The sequence below is a fragment of the Panthera pardus genome, unplaced genomic scaffold, assembly GCF_024362965.1.
Source record: "Panthera pardus isolate Hobbes unplaced genomic scaffold, ASM2436296v1 HiC_scaffold_11, whole genome shotgun sequence".
Taxonomy (NCBI): domain Eukaryota; kingdom Metazoa; phylum Chordata; class Mammalia; order Carnivora; family Felidae; genus Panthera; species Panthera pardus.
In genome coordinates, this window is record NW_026526666.1 from 73,874,933 (window position 1) to 73,896,315 (window position 21,383).

At 36.5% G+C, this 21,383-nt stretch overlaps 1 protein-coding gene across 5 annotated transcripts in view; it reads left to right on the top strand.

The window, feature by feature from the left end:
- The window catches only part of FOXJ3 (forkhead box J3), a 147,685-nt gene that overhangs the window by 92,925 nt on the left and 33,377 nt on the right, over positions 1-21,383 (top strand). For 4 of the 5 annotated variants that reach the window (XM_019429184.2, XM_019429185.2, XM_019429181.2 and 1 more), the window contains one exon: positions 12,425-12,526. The exons of the other annotated variant lie outside the window; for it this stretch is intronic. In XM_019429184.2, coding sequence (XP_019284729.1) covers positions 12,425-12,526 — 102 coding nt within the window. The remainder of the gene's footprint in view (positions 1-12,424; positions 12,527-21,383) is intronic. 5 annotated transcript variants of the gene reach the window in all.

Genomic DNA, 21,383 nt, shown 5'->3' on the forward strand with positions numbered 1-21,383 from the left:
AGTCCCACAAAGATATCAGGCTCAAAGGCATTTGAGGCTTATATACCACCCTGAGCTAAGGAAAGGAGTGTGGTCTGGGGTTTCAGAGAGGAAGAAGGCAATTCACAGAAAGGGGAGAGAAGAGCAGATGTTTGGTAAATAAATGTTTTCCCAGGTGTGCAGAAAAGTCAGATATAAAAAGTTTTCTCTGGTAAAAACTTCCTGGTACAGATCCCTTTCTCATTTCTTTTGGGCAGTGAAGGAGAAAGTAATTTTTACTGAATCTACTGGGTCCTGTTTGCCTTCAGCTCAAAAATCATGTGCCGGAGTGGGGCATGTTTTGGGATGCCTTGTTCTGAATCCCCTCAATGGATGGAGTTGCCATTGTGAAATGACAATGGCCTGGGCTAGGGATATATATATGAATAAGAAAGTTCTCTAGAAAATTAGCATAGTATCAGGTTTCTTAATACATACTCATAATTTTGTGAAATGCTGTCATTTTACCACGTTAATTTGACAGATCTTTGTTCTCTAGATACTGTGTGTCAGGCATTATGCTAAAATGTACGGTATACCAAGAATAATGAGACCTGATAAGACCTAGAATTCTAACACAAAGACAAAGTAGTGTACAGAAAGTATTTTAAGAAGGATATGACATGTTATTGTATACAAAGGAAGGAGAAATTATGTTTTACCATAATATCTGGGGCACCTTCATATGGGTTCTATGGTTTGGCTTTCAAGTATAGATAAGCAGGGCAACACAGAACAGCATTCACTGAGCACACAATTACTGAGTGTTGAGTGCCTGCTCTGAGCAGGCACTGTTTTAGGTGCTGGGGAAGCCTCAATTAACAAAACAGACATTCTCTGCTCTCCTGAAGTTTATATTCTGTTGAGGTGGGGTGTGGATAGAGAGGCATGAGATACGAGGGCATGATCAAAGGTAAGAAAATAGGGGTGGAATAGTGTCAGGATTTGGGAGAGAACATAGTAGGTCATTTTATCTGGATGAATTTTTCCTCTTTTACTTTAATTTGCATTATACATGCCATTCGTTGAGAGAGTGAGTGTACACCTTTTATAAGCGTAGAGCTAAATGTCGGGGGAATAGTGGTAGTACGCAAGACAGATTCTCCTTACGAAGCTCTTAAGCAGGAAAGCTAAGCTGATAACTCATAATATGGCTTGTGGTCTTAGCATAATTAATAGTTCCCTGATCATTCTCAGAATAGCATTTGGATGATAAATTATGTAAGTACTCTAAAGAGAAGGGTTTTGAGAACTTTGCGGCCATATAGCAGAGAGCTGATGTTGCAGTGAGGCCTGTTAAATGAGCAGAAATAAGGCAGATGAGGGTGGTTGGCAATGTGAGAGTGAGGGGAAATCACATGTGTAAGCCTAGTCGTTAAAACAAGTGCCCAAAGTTTTGAGGAACTGACTAGTTAGTGTGGCTGGAACATAAGAGTCCAAGAAGGACAGTAATTTCTAACTTTCATTTTTTTCTGTCCTATTAGTTTCTGTTCTTACGTTGATTAATAAATACATTTCTCTTTGACCTTTTGCATTTATTTTCTTTTTTAATTTGGCTTTGCTTGTTCAGTTCAGCCAAAGGATATATTACTGAAAAGTGCCCTGTCCTGGAAGCTGCTTAGTGTAGAAAAAAAGCAAGATTAGCTGGATATTATCTACAGAGTTTTGTTTGAAGACTGCAAAGCAGTGAACTATTTCAAGGGAACCAAATATTAAGGAATAGAAAAGGTAACTCCAGTTTTGGGCAGTTTTTTGTTAAAAAAAAAAAAAAATGCTTTGAGAGAATGAGTACTCCAGAAGATTAGTATGGTAAATTATTTCCTTTATCATATTGATAATCACAGAAACATATTCTCTGTTCATGCTTTGATTGCCCTCCCCTTCCCCAAACTAAATCATGTGTCTTAGTTATTTTGTAGTTATTCTTTACTTACATGGAATCTCTTATGCTAAAGCAGTGGTTCTCTGTGTGTAAGGCCCATTCAGGGGACCCACAAGGTGAAAACTGTTCATAATACTGAGGCAAAGAACTTTGTCTTTTTTACTCATAATTTTTCAGAGGTTACATGACCTGTGATTTTACCATAGATTGAAGGCAGAGGCAGATATGAGAATCCAGTGGTCTTCTATTAAGTAGAGCATTAAAGCAGTTTGTTTAAAAATTTAAAATCCATTCTTCTCACTTAGTTTTTTGTTTAGAGACTGTATTTTTCATACAGAACTATGTTAGCATGCAATGTAAATGAATTAATAAGTTTTGTCTCAGTTTAAATTTCTAGTAGGTAAATATCAATAGATATAACTCAGATAAATAAGAGCTCTTTGGGAGCCTCAGTAACTTTAAATAGTTGCAAAGGGGTCCTGAGATAAAATTTGAGGCATATTGTATTAAAGGAAGATTTCCTGTCTCTTCCAGGAGACATTCCTTTTGAGAAAAGATCTTTGTCATGATTTAAGTTCTACTGCAAGTAGACAAGGAATTGAGTGCAGGTAGTTTGAGGGGTGATACTAGGAAAGTAGGGCAATTATCAAGTCAGTTACCACTGTGAGCACTTAAGAGCGCAGTCCAACTGGGAAATGTTGGGAGGTGGTTTAGAATTGTGGACAACAAGCTAAGATATCTGTCCATCAGCTCTTCCCCCATTGAGTGATGATGCTACCGGGGACATGACCTTTTCTGCACTTCTGGCCTGCCCTGCACAAAGCCAAAGCATGCTCCCCAGTTAGGAAAAAAAATGCTCAGGTGGAGAGGTAGAGGTGTTTGTAGTAAGCAGGGTAGAGAGGAACCCGAGGGGAATGTGGTTGGGTTCTGACAGTGTTTACTATGTGTCTTTACTTCTTTTCTACTAGTGGAGTGTATGTGTGTGTTTTCAGATCTGTGTGCACCTTTGTTTGTTTGTTTGTTTGTTTCACAGGCTCTTGGATGTTCATAGCCTTTGACCTAAGAAATTGATTGAATCCAATCCAGGAAATCCTTTAAAAAATCTTTTGTCTCTTCAAGGTGTGTATGGGCACAACTGTTAAATTGGTAGATTGAAGGTACATCTTTTGGAGTAGATTTCTTGTAATTGAAAGAGACTCTTCCTGGTCACTGGTTAGTATTTGCCTAGGTGCCTCATTCAGGGTTTTAAAATAAGTGGACAAAATTTAGTACTGTTAGAGAAGTTGTTGAAATGGTTGTATGTGACTGCTGCTTATGGATAGTGAAGTGTTTTTGTTTTATGCTTGGCACAAGTAAGGTGCTTTGAAAGAATTGTAAGTAGGAAATAATGCCCCTGTTAGGAATGTAAAATTTCTGAACATTTCAAAGCTGGGAAGGAGGATGGGGTACTGCTGGTGGTAGGAAATAGAAATTCTAAATACAAAAACAAGAAAAAAACAACGTTTGGACTGTGTTATGTTTTAGCTTCATGTAATTATTCAAAGTTCTTTTGTTTAAGAATATAGTAAAATTATGAGCACAATCAAGTCATATTACAGAGTCATGAGGTGTCACTTTTATTAAGTACAAGATTTGGGGGGAAATAGAATTTAACCAGGAAGTTAGGAGATCTAGTTTTAAAATTAATTGTACTATAACTTAAATATTTAATTTTCTGGTCATGGTTTCTTTAAATATAAGTGGATTGTCAGCTCTGTAGGCCCAGGAAATCCCTCGAGTGCAAAGGCTCCGAGGGAGAAACATACCTGGCACCTTGAGAAACAGCAAGGAGGTCACTGTGGCCATGTGTGAGGAGGGAAGAGTAGTGGGACCTGACATCAGAGAAGTAAATGGTGGGAGCAGGAAAAAGATGGTGTAGCGCCTTGTGTGCCTTTATAAAGACTTTGTTTTTACTTTGAGGGAGGTGTGGAAAGCCATTGAATGGAAGGCTATAAGCAAAGTAGTGAAATAATGTGACTTACATTTTCATAGGAACACTGTAGCTGCTGTGTGGAGTGTAAGTTGTAAGAGAACAGCACTAGAAGCAGGCAAATCAGGAGGAAATTGCTGTGGATAGTTTTGCTTAAATCTTCCAAGCACTGCTGTGGAAATTATTTGAAGGAGTAAAGGCCAGATAGAAGTATATAAACTCACTGCCTTAAGCGTGTTGGACTCTGCAAAGAAACACCTACTCTGCGATTAGCCAGCTTTTATTGGAACAAAGATGGGGGCGTAACACATTACTTTTTCTTGAAGTTGTGTGTTAACAGTTCAAAGGTGATTACAGGTTTAATCGGGGAGATAACTGAAAGATAGATGGATAAATAGAAAAGAGGACATTCTTCTAGGCAGGATATTCTGCATTTGCTGCATATCTCAGATTGTTGTCATTCTGTTGTTATTTTGTGACGCAGTTTCAGTCATATGGAGTGGTCTTGTTGATTCAGAGAGCCCACTTGTGTGCCTGCGTGAGTCTGAATAAGGGGGGATTCATTTAAAGGTATAAGTGAACAGAGGAAGGAATGTAATCTACATGCCCACTCTTCGAACTCCTAGAACTGAAAAAAACATCTATTTCAAGTGGACAAACATGTACAGAGTGTACATTATGTGGGAGGAGCTACATGCTGCCTGCAAGAGATAGGTGTGACTAGAATTTCCTGGGAGTTTTAAAGTCAGAGAAATCCTATCCAGTTAGAGATTTTTGACCAGGAAGTGTTTCATGAGGGGTCATTTGGACGAATGGGTAGGATTTGACAATTCGTCAAATACAGTTTACAATTTGAGGAGTTTTCACATGTGAGGTTATCACCAGTATCAAATGAACACTGCTGTCACCCCCAAAAGTTTTCTCATGCCCCTTTGGAATTTATGCCTTCCTCCGTTTTCATTCCCAGGCTGCCCTGATCTGGGGGGATTTGACATATTAATGATATTGATCATTGCAAGTCACAAAAATGTTGTATCTTTCCATTAATTAGATCTCTAATTTCTATCAGGAATGTTTTTAGAGTTCAGTGTAGGGGACTGTGATAATTCCAGTTAGATTTAATACTGAATATTTTGTTTTTGGAAGCTATATATTTTAAAATCAGTTTTCCAATTGCTTGCTGCTAGTATATAAAAATGTAATTAATTTTTATATATTAACCTTGCATCCTGTAATCGTGTTATTGGTAATAGTTTTATAGTGCCTTGGGATTTTCTATATAAACAGTTATGTGATCTGCAAATAGTTTTCCTGTCCCTCTCCCTCTTGCTCTTCTGTCCCTTCCCACCTTATAGTGACTGGAATCTCCACTACATTGTTGAATAGAAGTGATGAAAGTGGGCATCCTTCCCTTAATTCCATTTTTAGGGGAAAAGTATAAAGTGTTCAGTATTTCACCACTAAGTGGAACATAAGCTGTAGGGCTTTTGTAGATACCCTTTATCAGAATGAGGAGGTTCTCTGTTAAGTCTAGTTTGCTGAGAGTTTTTATCATGAATGGATGTAGAAAGAATTTCATCAAATGCCTTTCATACCTATTGAAATGGTCATACGGCTTTTCTTTATTCTGGTAGCATGTTGAATTACATTGGTTGTATTTTGAATGTTAAACCTTGCATTCTTTGGACAAACCCTACTAAGTCGTGATATGTTACCCCTTTCATGTATTATTGAATTCAGTTTGCTGTATTTATTGTTAAGGACTTTTGCATGTATGTTCATGAAGGATATGGATTTATAATTTTATTCTTTTGTAATGTCTGTCAGGTATTGGTGTTAGAGTTGTATTGGCCTTATGTTGGTAGTATTCTTTCCTCTATTTTCTGAAAAAGTTTCTGTAGATTGGTATATCTTCCTTGAATGTTTGAGAAAGTTCATTAGTGGAACCATCTGGCCCTGCAGGGTTTTTTGGGGGGAGGTTTTTGGTATTTATTTATTTTTTAATTTTTATTTATTTTTGAGAGAGACAGAGATAGGATGCAAGTGGGTTAGGGGCAGAGAGAGAGGGAGACACAGAATCCGAAGCAGGCTCCAGGCTCCGAGCTGTCAGCACAGAGCCTGGACGAGGGGCTCAAACTCACGAGCTGTGAGATCATGACCTGAGCCGAAGTTGGACGCTCAACCGACTGAGCCACCCAGGCACCCCTGTTTTTGATATTTAATTTATTTGATATAGGACTATTAAAATTTTCTTTCTTTTTTTCAACACAAAGTGGAACATTTATTGTCTGTATAATTATAGGTTTAACTTAGCCTAAATTGCTTACTCTTCTGCAGTTTTACAGATTATACTATTTCCATTACGAATCTCAAATATCAAGAAAGAAGAAAGATAATTCACAACATTATTATCCTCTGATAAATTCCAAAAAGTAATCCAGGTAGTATCCTGAAAAACTTACACTTGTTTTAATGGTCTCATTGTATGAAGAGGAATATAATAATGATACTTATATTGGAAAGTAGAGAATATTTAGGAAAAAACCAACCTGCATGTAAAGGCTGTGCTGTAAAAATGCACTCCATTCTTTTTTTTTTTTCCCCTCATGAATACCTGGGGTTTATTATATTTCTCTCCCTCCCTCCCTCCTTCCATCCCTCTCCTTCCACCTCTCCCTCTCACTCTCTCTCTTTAATTCTCAAGTTAGTTAACATACAGTGTAGTCTTGGCTTCAGGAGTAGAACCAGGTGATTCATCACTTACATATAACACCCAGTGCTCATCCCAACAAGTGCCCTCAATGCCCATCACCCATTTGATGCACCTCCTCTTGTAATATAGGAGTGTAAAGCCATAGGTTTACCTCCAAGCACTGCTTTAACTGCATCTCACAAATTTTGGTATGTTGCATCTTTTTTATAATTTAGTTCAAAATATTAAAAAAATTCTCTGGTGAGCCTTATCTGACCCATGAATTACTTACAGATGTGTTCATTTCCAAATATTCCAAATGTTGGGTTTTCCTGGATATCTTATTATTTTAGAATAGTTTTTTTTTTTCATTTCAGTCTTTACATATTTATTCAGACTTATTTTGTGGCTCAACATTTCCTATATCTTTGTGAATGTCTGTGTGCACTTGAAAAGAATATGTATTACACAGTTTAGTGTAATGTTCTCAGATCAAGGCATTTGCTAATGTACCCCAGTGTTCTTTTTCTTACTGATTTTTAATTGTCAGTTTTTCACTTCATATGTTTTGAAGCTTTGTTATTAGTCACATTTACATTTATAAGTGTTATATCTTCAATTATTCTTTTATCAAATGTTTTTAAAATGTCTGATATACTCTGTCTTAAAGTCTATTTTATCTGATATTAATACAGCTATTTCACCCTTATTTTTACTGGTTTGCATTGTATATATTTTTCCATGTATTACTTTCATCTGTGTCTATATGAAGTTGTGACTCTTGTAGGCTGCAGTTAGCTAAGTCTTTTTTAGTATCTCTGATGATCTTGTTTTATTGGAGGGTTTAGATTATTAGCATTTTGTAATTATTGATATTGTTAGATTTAGGTCTACATTTTGTTTTCTGTTTGACCTCTACATTTTTAGTTCCTTTCTTCCCCCCTTTCCTGCCTTCTTTTAGATTACTTATATGTTACTTACATTACTTAGCTATATTTAGTATTCTATTTTAACTTATCTACACCTTTTTGAGTATTTCAGTACATTTTTGGGCATTTTGGTATACATTCCTAACCTTTTCAGTCTACTCAGTTCATATTTTACCATTTAAAAAAATAATATTTTGAACATCTATTTGTTTTTGAGAGTCAGAGAAGGAAGTGGGAGAGGGGCAGAGAGAGAGAGGGAGACAAAGAATACAAAGCAGGCTCCAGGCTCTGAGCTGTCAGCACAGAGCCCGATGCGGGGCTCGAACCCACAAACTGTGAGATCATAACCTGAGCCGAAGTCAGACACTTAAGTGACTGAGCCACCCTGGCACCCCAGTATTTTACCATTTCATACAAGATGCAGAAATTTCCAACCATATGGGTCCCTTTTGCCCCTTTCCTCATCATTTCTCCTAGTTGTAATATGTATGATGTATTACATGGAAGCCTTGCAAGGCAGTGTTTTAAGTTTGGCCTTAAATAATCATATGTGATTTTTGAAACGTAAGAGGAAAACAGTCTTATATTTTACTCAGATGTTTACCATTTCTTTTGTTTTATTTAGTTCATTCCTCAAGATCCACGTTTTCCTGTGCTATAATTTTTCTTCATCTTAGTGAACTTTCTTATATTGCAAGTCTCCTGGCAATAAATTCTCCTGGTTTTACATTCTCTGAGAAGGTCTTTCTTTTGCCTTCATTCCTAAAGAATATTTTCATTAGATATACAAGTTTAGATTGAAAATTTTTTTCTTTCAGTACTTTAAAGATGTTTACAGTCTAATGACCTCTGTCATCTTTATGAGAAATACAGTCATTTCCAATCAGTGTTCTTCTGTATGTGGATGCCATCTTTCTTTGGCTGCTTTCTATCTTTATTTTTCAGCAGCTCAATTATGATGTATCCAAGTGGGATTTTTTTTTTAATTGACACTGATGGAGGTTCACTATGAAATTCTCAAGTCTGTACATTTGTCTTTGAATAAATTTCTGAAGTTTTCAGTCATCAATTCTTCATATTCTTTCTGCTCCCCCCCCCCCTTTCCTCTCCTTCTGGAACTCTAGTGACACATATTAAACCATTTGAGATTATCCCATAGCTTTCTGATACACTGATCTATCTTCCTCCTCCTCCTCCTCCTCCTCCTCCTCCTCCTCCTCCTCCTCTTCCTCTTCCACCTCTTCCTCCTCCTCCTCCTCCTCCTCCTCCTCCTCTTCCTCTTCCTCCTCCTCCTCTTCCTCTTCCTCCTCTTCCTCTTCCTCTTCCTCCTCCTCCTCTTCCTCTTCCTCTTCCTCCTCCTCCTCCTCTTCCTCTTCCTCCTCCTCCTCTCCCTCCTCCTCCTCTCCCTCCTCCTCCTCTCCCTCCTCCTCCTCTCCCTCCTCCTCCTCTCCCTCCTCCTCCTCTCCCTCCTCCTCCTCTCCCTCCTCCTCCTCTTCCTCCTCTTCTTTTTCTTCTTCTTCTTCTTCTTCTTCTTCTTCTTCTTCTTCTTCTGTCTTTATTCTTTTTGTTCTTTAGATTGGGTAATTTTTGTTGATCTGCCTTTGAGTTCATTGACTCTTCACTGTTTTATCTCCATTCTAATATTCAGCCTATCCATTGACTTTAAAAATACAGATAATGTACTTTTCATTTGTAAATGAAAAATTTGTTGATTTTGTTCCTTTTTATATTTTTAATTTCTCCACTGAGATTTCCTTTATTATGTTTTCATTCATGTGTGCTTTGTTTTGTTTTTACTTTACCTCATTGAGCTTAATTGTAATAGCTTCTTAAAAATCTTTGCCACATAATTCCAGTAGCTCAGTCTTCTTGTTGTAGGCTTTTATAGATCGGCTTTTCTCTTGAGAATGGGTTTCATTTTCCTGTTGCTTGTATGTCTAGTAATTTTAGATTGTATCCTGGACACCGTGTTATGTTATATAGACTCTGAGGTCTGTTATAATCTTGTATAGAATATTGATATTTTTGTTTTAGCTGGCAGGTAACCACGTTAGACTCAAACTGTTAATTCTCTCTAGCCTTCTGTGGACAGTGGTTCTAATTTCAATTTAATTCTTTAAGTCTGTGCTTTAGTCTGCATTTGCATGGTTCAGAAGTCAGCCTTTTGTGAAAACTTTTGTGGTGTTTCATACATAGTACTAGGGCATCTCTTTTGACTTTCTCCCCAGGGGATTCAGTCTTCTCTCTGATAGCTGGCAGTGTTTACCTGGGCTCTCTTCCCTAGTTCCCTCTGACAGAAAGATAACTTCAGCCACATCTACTTAGTTCCACATCTACTGCCCAGTCTTGGGGCAAAGCTGCAAGAAAACAGGAAACTGAGGCTGGTGTCTCCCAAGTTTTGACTTGTCTCCACATCTGCCTCATAGAATTACTTTTCAGAATCCTCAGCTAGTTTTCATTCTGTGTCCCATGCCTCCCTCCTCCACCGCCCCCAACTTGTAGTTGTTATCAGCAGAAGCTTGGTCTGTGGGAAGATCACACCACCATTCTGGAAGTAGAATTTGAATGAATAGGATTTTGACAGGGAGAAAGAGGAAACTCCAGAAAGGACCTTTCACAAGCTGACTACTCTCTCCTAGATTAGACTCATTGATACTTGCTTTGTCCAGAATTTGAGTTTCGGCTGCCATTATAATAGTTATCAGGATACATTTTGGGATACCTAGATGACTGGCTTTACTAATCAGACTGTTTATTGTCTGTTAATAATGTAGAATCCTTGAGCCTATTACTAAAAATATATACCATACTATTGAGCATATCAAAGCATGTAAAGAGAATGTTGTTTATTCTCTTGATGGAACCAGACTGAAGTATCCATGAAGAATATATAATTAAAAGAGTTTTAAATTTTGCCATCTAATTTATTATAGCTGAAGTTATGAATCTGCCTTTGTAGGAAAACAGTGTCTCATATCAAAGCTCTTTCTTTTCTCCTTAATCACTATTAAATATCCTTCTGTATCATAGATATTCAGCATCAGTAACAGCTAAGTTTTCGTGGTTATCATAACAGCTAGCCCTTACCATGCATTTCAGGTACTGTGCTAAGAGCTTTGCACAAGTTATTTCATTAATGCTCTTAACAGACCTCTAAAGGAAGTGACATAATCCTCTTTTTTATACATGGATAAAAGAGCATAAAGGTTGAGTAATTTGTCTGCAGTCACACCACACAGGCTTGCCTCTTCCTACCAGTGAGGAGGAGTGAGAATTATAGTCGAAATGGAGATGACTAAGTTGGGTTAGAGGAACATGAGATTTGCAGTGTTCCAAAGTAAATGTTAATTCAGGTATAGCTAAATTGGTTGGCACCAAAATTGAGGCATAGACACAGTTGTCTGTGTAGTTCTTCCACTTGTATTGCTTTCTTTTCTTTTTTTTTCTTTCTGTTTTAGAGAGTGTGTGCACAAGTTGGGGAAAGGGACAGAGGGAGAGAGAATCTTAAGCAGGCTCCACGCTCAGTGTGGGGCCTGACACTGGACTGTATCCCACGACCCTGGGATAATGACCTAAGCTGAAATCAAGAGTTGGATGCTCACCCGACTGAGCCACCCAGGCGCCCCTTTCTACTTGTATTTCTGAAGCCCTTTGCCACTTTCACCTCATTCTCATTGTGTACCCAGCACCTAAGTGCCAGATACTATTATCTGGGGGGTGATTCTTATCTTTTATTTTGTTCATTTCAATAAGCTGCCTATTCCCTACTTTCACAGGATATCTGGTGAAAAATTCACGGTGAGGAATTAATTGATAAATAGATTAATCTTAGAAATATGTCTCAGTGAAATTGCTCTCTTTTTTCATTTAGTGTGATCTTTTAAAAATGCATATTCAGTTGAGATCATGTGTGGCACTTTTTTTTTTTTCCAGAAGAGGAATGTACATAGAACTAGCATCATAGCCACAAATTGTTTATATCTTCCCTTTCTTTAACTTCCAGCATTGAAGTTGAACTCCCTTGAGTGCTCATCAAAGCCATAAGCACCATTTTGATGGAAGAAAGAGGAGTTATCACAATTTATACCCCAAATTCTAAATACAGAATTTTGACCCCCCATGTTAGCTCTATAAGCAATGTGTATGAAGTTATGTTCTTCAGTGCTGTTTAGCTGCACTAACAAGGGAAGAAAAATGAAACAACTGAGAACCTTAAATCAGAGAGATTTATTTCTCTTTCAAGTAGAAGTTTTGAGATAGATTGGACCAGACAGATAACCAGCTGTGTTCCACAAATTCATTTAGATGTCCGTGTTCCTTCTAATCTTGTATTTTCGGTGTTCCCCAGGGTATTACCCTCAGCTTTATGATGAAGCAAGATTACCACCACTCTGTGTCCCAGCCTGCAGTAGTAGGGAAAGACAAGAGTGGAGGACAAGCAGGTTTTTTTTCACAGGCACGATCCAGAACTTGCACACATCACTCTTGCTCACATCTTCTTTACACATGTTAGTTATATGGCCACATACACCTTAGTCGCATGGACACAGATGGTTGCAAATGAGGCTGGAAAAGGTAGTATTTAGCTGGGCAGGCCATAAGTCAGTAACTGTAGGGTTTTATTACTAAAAGGAAGAAGGGGGGAATATGGATATTTATAGGACCATTAGCAGTCTCTGCTATAGAATTTTTGCTAAACTATCCTACAGTCAATTAAAAGAGCTGGTAAGAAGTAGCCATACCAATGGACTTTGTGATATCAAGTCAGTAGCATATTAAAATATAGTACAAGAGATTTAAGCAGGGATTTAAGTTCATGTTTTTAGGAACAAAGCACAAAACCAGATGTTAGAATTTGATGAAATATCTTCAAATTGTGTTAAAGTTGCTGGATATATGAGCTAATAATTATTTATTTTGTTCTTGTATTTTAGGCCTCAACTCCATATAGCATAGATTCAGATTCTTTGGGAATGGAGTGTATTATTTCGGGAAGTGCCTCTCCAACTCTGGCAATCAACACTGTGACTAACAAAGTAATTCTGTTTTTTTAAACACTTTTGAAATGTGATTGAATAATCCATTTAATTTGCCTTTATAATAACAATAGAGTTCTGTATGAGTGAGGTTACAGATGATATAAATTTGGCTAACCTATTCATGGCAGCTTGAAAGCTTGAATCCACAATGTTTTGAGGTGTGCACAAATTAGAAGGAAATATTTCTCTGAAGATCAAGTTGGAGGATGCTTATTGGGAAGCTCTATATTAATTTAAATCCTTGACACTGCCAGTTCCCAATGATAAAATTTTGAGTCTGCATTTTATCAAATCAGTTTGTTTAAAAAAAACCATTGATTACCCCTCTAAATATGTGATTGAAAAAGAAAAGATTGTCAGATTCCCAAGCAGTCAGCACAATCCAGGAAAATGAATAATGTGGACAAACTCATACAGTTCGTTGGAATGGTGGTCACCCTATTTCATGATATTCAACTGTAGGTCCATATCCAGAAATACAGTATGTTATAATCTGCTGTCCCTCCCCTCCCCTCCCCTCCCCTCCCCTCCCCTCCCCTCCCCTCCCCTCCCCTCCCCTCCCTTCTCATTCACATTTCATGCCAAGTCAGATACCTAGTGGGAAATACATGTCTCATCTTTACAAGGTAATTTGTTAAGGTCATATCTCAAAATCCTAAAAGGTATTGGGAGGTTTATGAAGTAATTCAGTTCTATGCATGCATTTCCTCCCTTCCTAGACCATGAACGCCTTGAAGCCATATATTTCTGACACTCATGCTTGTATTCTCATTCAGTCTAACTTTCAAATCTTGCTTTTACCCTAATCTCCTCTCTCCCTTGCTTTCACTTGTTCTTACTTTATTTCTGTCTCTTTCTCTTCCACTTTATCATGCACACACATAAACACATACACGTGCACGTGCGCACACACACACACACCCATAACTATACTGACACAGCGTACACAGGATCTTTTTATTTGTACAAAGATAATAAACCAATAGAAGACAGTTTATAATTTTAGTGACTGATCACATTTACAATTTAGAAAGTAAACTGGCACCTGAGGTGTAGAGTATTGATTTTTCTCAAATAACCAGTCCATGGAATGATTCCATCAGAATCACTTAGGAGAGGTCTGTGTGGGTGCATATGTGTGAGTGTTTGGTGGTGGTGGTGGTAATTACAAGGTTTTATAGCAGGCCTACCAGATCATTTATTTTACACTTATGGATAGGGTTCAGAAATCTGTACTTTAAGAAATCATCCCTTATTGTGCCCAACTAGACTTGAGAATTTCTGGTGAAGCAGAATGGGCTAGGATCAGAAATATCCAATACTGTTCTTTGTGGTAGTCCAAGTAGGAGGCTTAAACATAGGTAGTTATGGCTGTTAAGAAACAATTAGGAACTAGTAATGCTAGGACTTCATGATGAAATAATATGGAGGTCAAAGGAGGTGGAGTTTTTGGACTTCTAGATACAACGGAGTAGCTAGTTTTAGATTAATCCTTCTTCCTATCTATATAAAATACTACCATCCCCCACTACCAATAAAAAACAGGGAAGAGGCACTGGAGAACAGAAAAGCCAGGCCTTCAGGGATGAAGATCCCATAAAAAAGGGAAATACATTGAGATAAGCCCTACAAATTTTGCCTTGGGACATTTCTCAGTTCTTAATGCATGACATACAGACTGAAAAGAAAACAGAAGCCAAAAGCAGCCATTGGGTTAGGGAGACAAAAACTGGAGTTTGGGGCTACGAAACAGCCTGGGCTTGAGGACTAGATCCTCATGGATCTCAGAAGTAAGTTTACCTTCTTGCAAGTAATATCCACTTAAGGCATTTGCTAACTCCTGATTCATTTATGTACTTGGGCTCAGGCCTAGACAAAACAAGTGGATTTTTCACTACTCAGAATTAAGCAGTTTCACAGAGAAGGAAGGGACAAAAATTGTCGTTCATGATCTTCAGGGAGGAGGAAGCCATGGTAAAAGGCTTTCAAGTTACCTCAGAAGGGTTATGTTCCAGAGGAAGAGCAAACCAAAATAGACCAACTGCAAATTATTATTGGGTGGTTGCTAATATTCTTCTACTTGCCAAAAGAAAACTAAATCCTTTCTGGAAGAAGATAACATCATACTGAGCTTTTGCAGTTTTTCATAAGATCTCAACTTTCAGTCAAAAATTTCAGACATTCCAGGAAACAGGACCAAATAAGTGACAAGGGGGTGGGTATGGAAAGACAACATAAACATATCTACAAGTGATCTAGATATGGATTTTAAAATAACTATGACTAATATGTTCAAAATAGTCGAATTATAGAAAATTTATCCAAGAATTGGAATCTGTATGGAAGAATCAAGAGGAAACTCTAAAATTGAAAAATATAATAACTGAAATTAAGAATTTGATAGATGGGTTCAGCAGTAAATTAGGCACACCAGAGGAGAGAATAGTGAACTGGAAGAAAGGTTCGTAGAAAATAGAATGAAACACAAAGAAAAACAATGAAAATTCAGAAAAACTTAAGGGATAAATGGGATATGTGGGAAAAGGTCTAACAAACTTTTTAGTCTTCCAGAGGAAAAAGGAATAAGGAAGGAACAATATTTTAAAGTTTTTAAACTGATGATAACACAGTACAGATTCAGGAATTTCTGAGAACCCCAAGAAAGATTAATGAAAAGAAACCTTATTGGGCAAAGAAAATCAAGCTCCTAAAAAAACAAAGATTAAAAAAATCTTAAAATCAGAGGCAAAACAGGCAACTTCAAAGGAACAACAGTAAGCCAGGCACTGACTTCTGAATAGAAATGCTAAAAGCTAGACATGAGAATGAAATTTGTATCATGCTTAAAGGAAATACCTACTAATCCAGAATTCTGCAATTAAAATTTCTGTGGAAAATGAAGGTTAAATAAATAGATTTTTATAAAAACAAAATTAGAGAGAATATGTTACTAATACATCAGTAGTAAACAATTAAAGGGAACTAATTTTTTAGATAGAAGGAAATTATCCTGTGCTGGAAAGAATGGAGAACACTAAAAGAGTATGTTGATAAATGTGAATGTGTATTGAGTATTTAAAACAATAACATTTCTGTTACATAACACAATGCCTTTGAGTCTAAAATACTACAGAAGTTAAAATACATGACAATACTAGGGTAAGGCAGGAAGAAATATAATTGACCCTCGTACAATGTGAAATTTAGGGATGCCACCTCCCATGCCCCCCAAACAATTGAAAATCCGTGTATAACTTTTGACTTAACTAATAGCCTACTGTTGACTGGAAGCCTTACTGATACCATAAATAGTTGATTAATACATATTTTGTATGTTATATGCATTATATTCTGTATTCTTACAAGAAAGCTAGAGAAAAGAAAATGTTATTAAGAAAACCTTAAGGGAGAGAAAAAATATTTTTACAGTACTGTATTGTATGTATGTATTTATTTGTATTTATTTTTAATTTTTTTAATCTTTATGTTTGGGGGCGGGGGAACAGAGTGAGAGCTGGGGAGGAACAGAGTGGGAAAAATGAATCTGAGGTAGGCTTCAGTCTCTGAGCCATCAGCACAGAGCCCGACGTGGGGCTTGAACTCACTGACCGCAAATTCATGACCTGAGCTGAAGTTGGACGCTTAACCGACTAGGCCACCCAGGCGCCCTTGTATTTTTTTATTTTTAAAGTTTATTTGTTTTTAGAGAGAGAGAGAGAAAGAGCAAATGTGTGCCCACACAAGTGGGGAAGGAGCAGAGAGAAGGGGGGAGAGAGAGAATCCCAAGCAGGCTCCTCACTGGCACAGTGCACTGTCAGCACACTGTCAGCACGGAGCCTGACACAGGGCTCAAACTCCCAAACCATGAGATTATGACCTGGGCCAAAGTCAGACACTTAACTGACTGAGCCACTCAGGTGCTCCTATTTATTTTTAATTTTAAATCAAACTCTTCACCCAACATGGGGTTTGAACTCATGACCCCAATATCAAAAGTTACATGCTCTACCTACTAAGGCAGTCAGACTCCCTAGTACTGTGCTGGGTTTATTGAAAAAATTCTCTGTATAAGTAGACCCACGCAGTTCAAATCCATGTTGTTAAGGACCAGCTGTGTATACAGTTGAAACCTTTGCATTACATGGGAATTGGTAAAAGTACGAAGTCAAGGGCATGTTGTGATATTTAGGGCAGTGGTTATTTTAACACACCAGCATGTATCAGAATAACTAGGAGGACTTGTTAAAACCGAGGTTGCTGAGCCTCAGAATTTCTGATTTAGTACATTGGATTTGGGGTCTGAAAATTAGAATTTTTTTTTCTTTTTTTAAGATTTAAGTAGTCTCCACACCCAACATGGGCCTGGAACTCACAACCTTGAGATCAGAAGCCACATGTTCTACCAACTGAGCCAGCTAAGCACCCCTGAAAATTTGAATTTCTAATAGTACTCAGATACTGGTCCTATTATTGCTTACTACAAGAAGAGTAAAAGAATATAAAATAAGCAAGGAAAAATAATAAATCCAGAAGTAGACACAAAAGGAGAAATAAATGAGCAAAGAAGAGATAGAGAAATAGGAAAATAAATATGTATTCAGATTGAATTGTGTTGGGAAATGTAAATGAACAAAATATTCCATTTAGAAGTCAAAGATTGTCAGACTGGATAAAAAAGTAAAATTCAACTATGTGCTACTTACAAGAAGTATATCTTAAAGGACAAGACACATTACTGAAAATAAAAGATACTTTATTATGAAAAAGGATCATTTTAGTAATACTAAATTTGTCGGCCTTTTAAAGCCAACAAAACTAAAAGGAGAAATAGATAAGTCCTTGATCAGAGGAAGATTTTATGTCTCTCTATAACTCCTGGAAGAAGCAGATCAAAATTAAAACATAACAAATCAAACAAATCCCATTAAAGATAGAGAAGATTTGAATCATGAAATTAGGAATTTGACCCATTTGATATATATAGAATATTGCATTTAACAATTGCAGAATATACATTTTTAAGTGCACATGGAATATTTACCAAAATTGATCATGTAATACTGATGAATGCTAGACTATAAAGAAGTCTCAACAAATTTCAGAAGACCATCGTACAGTGTATCTTTTCCAGCACAGGGGAATTTAAGTGGAAATAATAACAAATAGATAATTAAAAAATTACCTAAAGTTTGCAGATTAAGCAGTATAGTTATAAATAACCCAGGATCAAGAAAGAATCATAATAGAAATTAGAAAATACTTAAAGAAACATAAAATATGAAAGCCTGTAGAATGCAGTTGAAGTATTAGCCTAAATGCATGTACTAGAACAGAAGAAAGATTGAATATTAATGATTTAAGCGTCTAGATAAAGATCAAAATAAATCTGAAGAAGACGAAGGTTATAAATAAGTCAGCAAGCAAGAAGTTGATTCTTTGTAAGGATTAATAAAATTTCTAGCCAAGGTGGGATAACAAGGTCTAAATTTACTTTGCTACCTGAAACAATTGAAAAAACAGACAAAATATGTGCAACAATGGTTTTTAAGAGATTGGGCCATAGGACAATGATCCCTGAGAAATTGTGAACAAATAAGGTCAGCCCTATGATTGTCCTAGCTTACTGTCTGGAGAAAGTTTCCAAGGTACAGAGGTCTCCCTGAGTAGAGCATGTGGATCTAGGAGATCATGGAAACTCCAGGGTGGCTAGAGTTCGCAGGGCAGCATATCAGAGAAGAGAAAGCTGCACCAAGGGAGAATTCCAGTGATATGCAAAAGGTCTCCTTGAGTCTTCAGCTGAGTACTTACCAGTGCATGCATGAGTAAGGAAGACAAGGGAAAGAACCACCTGAAAGGATTAGTGTGGATAATTACTGATATTCCTATAGGGCCAGGCATAGTAACTTTCACACAAGAGTGAAGTGTTTTCGTAATTCACAGGTCATTAGGTAAGGTACTCAGGAGTTTGCTTTAATAGTGGAATAAAATTAGCCCTAGACTAAAACACTGCTCTGGTCCTGTCTACACACCTTCAAAGCAAAACCCAAGAAGATCGGTCTATTTTCAGATAAATCAGTTTTTTAAATTTGATTTTGATTTTTTTCATATGTAATTCAGAGGCCATTATAAAATTTCCCCTTTTAAAGTTTATAATTCAGGAGTTCTTGGTATATTCACAAGGTTGTGCTCCTGTTAACAACCATCTAATTCCAGAACATTTTCATCACCCAAAAAGAAAACCCTGTACTTATTAGCATTCATTCCCTATTCCATCCATTTCCTGTAACTGTTAATTTACTTTCTAACTCTATGAATTTGCCTATTCTGGACATTTCGTATAAATGGAATCCTATAATAAATATGTGACCTGTTATGTCTGATTTCTTTCACTAAACACATTTTCAAGGTTCAGCCATGTTGCAGCATATATCAGGACTTCGTCCCTGTTGTCAAATAATTTAACTGTGTTCCAGAATAAAGCTCAAGAAAATTTACAAGAATACAAAACTGTCTAGCACTTAACAGTGTAAAGTTCACAGTGGTCTGGCATCTAATAAAAAATTACCAGGCTGGCAAGAAGTAGTAAAAAAAACAACCCATAATGAGGTGAAAATTAATCAGAACTGACCCAGAAATAACACAGGTGATAGAATTAGTATAAAAGGACATAGACAATTACTGTAAGCCAAGATACAGAAATAACCGAAGTGTCTATCAGTGGATGAATGGGTAATGAAGCTCTGTGTGTGTGTGTGTGTGTGTGTGTGTGTGTGTGTGTGTGTGTGTGTGTGTGTAGACACAAAATAGAATATTATTTAGCCATGAAACGCAAGTTCTGCCATTTATGACAACATAGATAGACCTTGAGGGCATTATACCAAGTGAAAGATATATACTGTATTTATATGTGGAATCTTAAAAGGCCAAACTCCTAGAAACAAAGTAAAACGGTGGTTACCAGGGGGCTATCGGGTGGCAGAAATGGAAAAATGTTGGTCAAAAGGTACAAACTTTCAGTTATAAGATGATTGAGTGTGGAGGATCTATTGTATAGCGTGGTGATTATTGTTAACAGTATTGTATTCACGTGTACATGAAAGCTGGCTAGGTGAGTAAATCTTAAATATACTCATCATTAAACGGAAATGGTAATTATGTTGATGCAAGAGTGGTATTTATTTTGGAGTACATAAGTGTATCAAATGAACACCTTGTATACCTTAAACTTTTATGTTCTATCTCAAAGTTGGAAAAAGCCCAGTTATTATAACTGTATTCATGGAGGAGCTAAAGGATAGGTTGAACATTTGTATAGACACATGGAAGATATTTTTTTTAAATACAAATCAAACTTCTTAGAGATAAAAATTGTGTCTGACTTGAAAAATACACTTGATGGAATTAATAGCAGATAAGACAGAAAGATGATTGACCTTGAAAATATAGCAGTAAAAGTTAGACAAAATGAAATACGTGAAAAGACTTTAAAAAAGTACATACATAGAGTATTAGCACTGGTAACAACTTAAAGCAACCTAATATATGTGTAATTGAAGTTCCTAATGGAACTCTGGATCTATAGAAAGGAATTAGGACTAGAAATGGTAACGACATGAGTAAATATAAAGCTTTTTCTTTTTAATCTAAATCTCTTTAAAAAATAATAAACTTTTTCTTATTATTTTTTAAAAAATGTTTTATGTTTATTTATTTTTGAGAGAGAGACAGTGTGAGCAGGGGACGGGCAGAGAGTGAGGGAGACACAGAATCTGAAGCAGGCTCCAGGCACTGAGCTGTCAACACCAACACGGGGCTTGAACCCAGGAACTGGGAGACCGTGACCTGAGCTGAAGTCAGAGGCTTAACTGACTGAGCCACCCAGGCGCCCCGATAATAAACTATTTAAAGATAACAAAAGTATGTTCTGGGTTTATAACATGTAGAAATAAAATATAGGACAACAGTAGTACTCAGGCAGGTAGAGGAGAAATGGAAGTGTTAGGAAAGAAGTATTAAATAAACTTTGAGTAAGCAGAAACAAAGCTATTATAGGTGACATGATTGTTTATATGGAAAATTCAGAAAAATCTACAGATAAACTGAGAACTAATAAATTAACAAGGTCTTGATATCAGTATTAGATTTTAGAAATCAATTACATTTCTCTATATGAGACAGAAAATAAAAAGATGACAATTAAGTTAGCTTCCAAAAACATCAAATACCTAGGATTAAATGGAAGATGAACTCTACACAGAAAACTATAAAAAAAAGACTCAGAAAAATAAATTATAGAAAGAACAAAATAAGAATTAAAAAAATAAAAAATAAAAAACCCAGAGAAAACAAAGGAAGTATAAACAAATGTATGTATAATTTTCATTGAGAAGATTATTATAAAGTCAGTTTTTCCTAAATTGATCTGTAGATTAAAATCTCAATCAAAAGTCCCCTATGTTTTTTGGGGGGGAAGGGAAGGGAATAGAAAATGACTAACTGATCTTAAAATGTAAATGAGAATCCAAATGGCAAATGGTAGTTGAAGAAAATGTTGAAGAAAAAGATAAATGGTAGAGGATTTATATTTATACTTCCAAATATCAAGAGTAAGCCTACAATAATTGAAAGAGTGATATTGGCATAAGAGTCCACAAATAGACTTAAGGAACAGAACTCAGTGATGTCTTTGAACGAACGGTGCTGGATCAATAGGGAAACCAGATTTTCCATTCACAAAAATCAGTTCGAGATGGATCTGAGATACAAATATAAATGATAAAACCATAAAACTCTCAGTTGGATGAAAAAGAAAAGGAATTTTAAGAAATGTAATGAAGTAATAAAGATTTAAGAG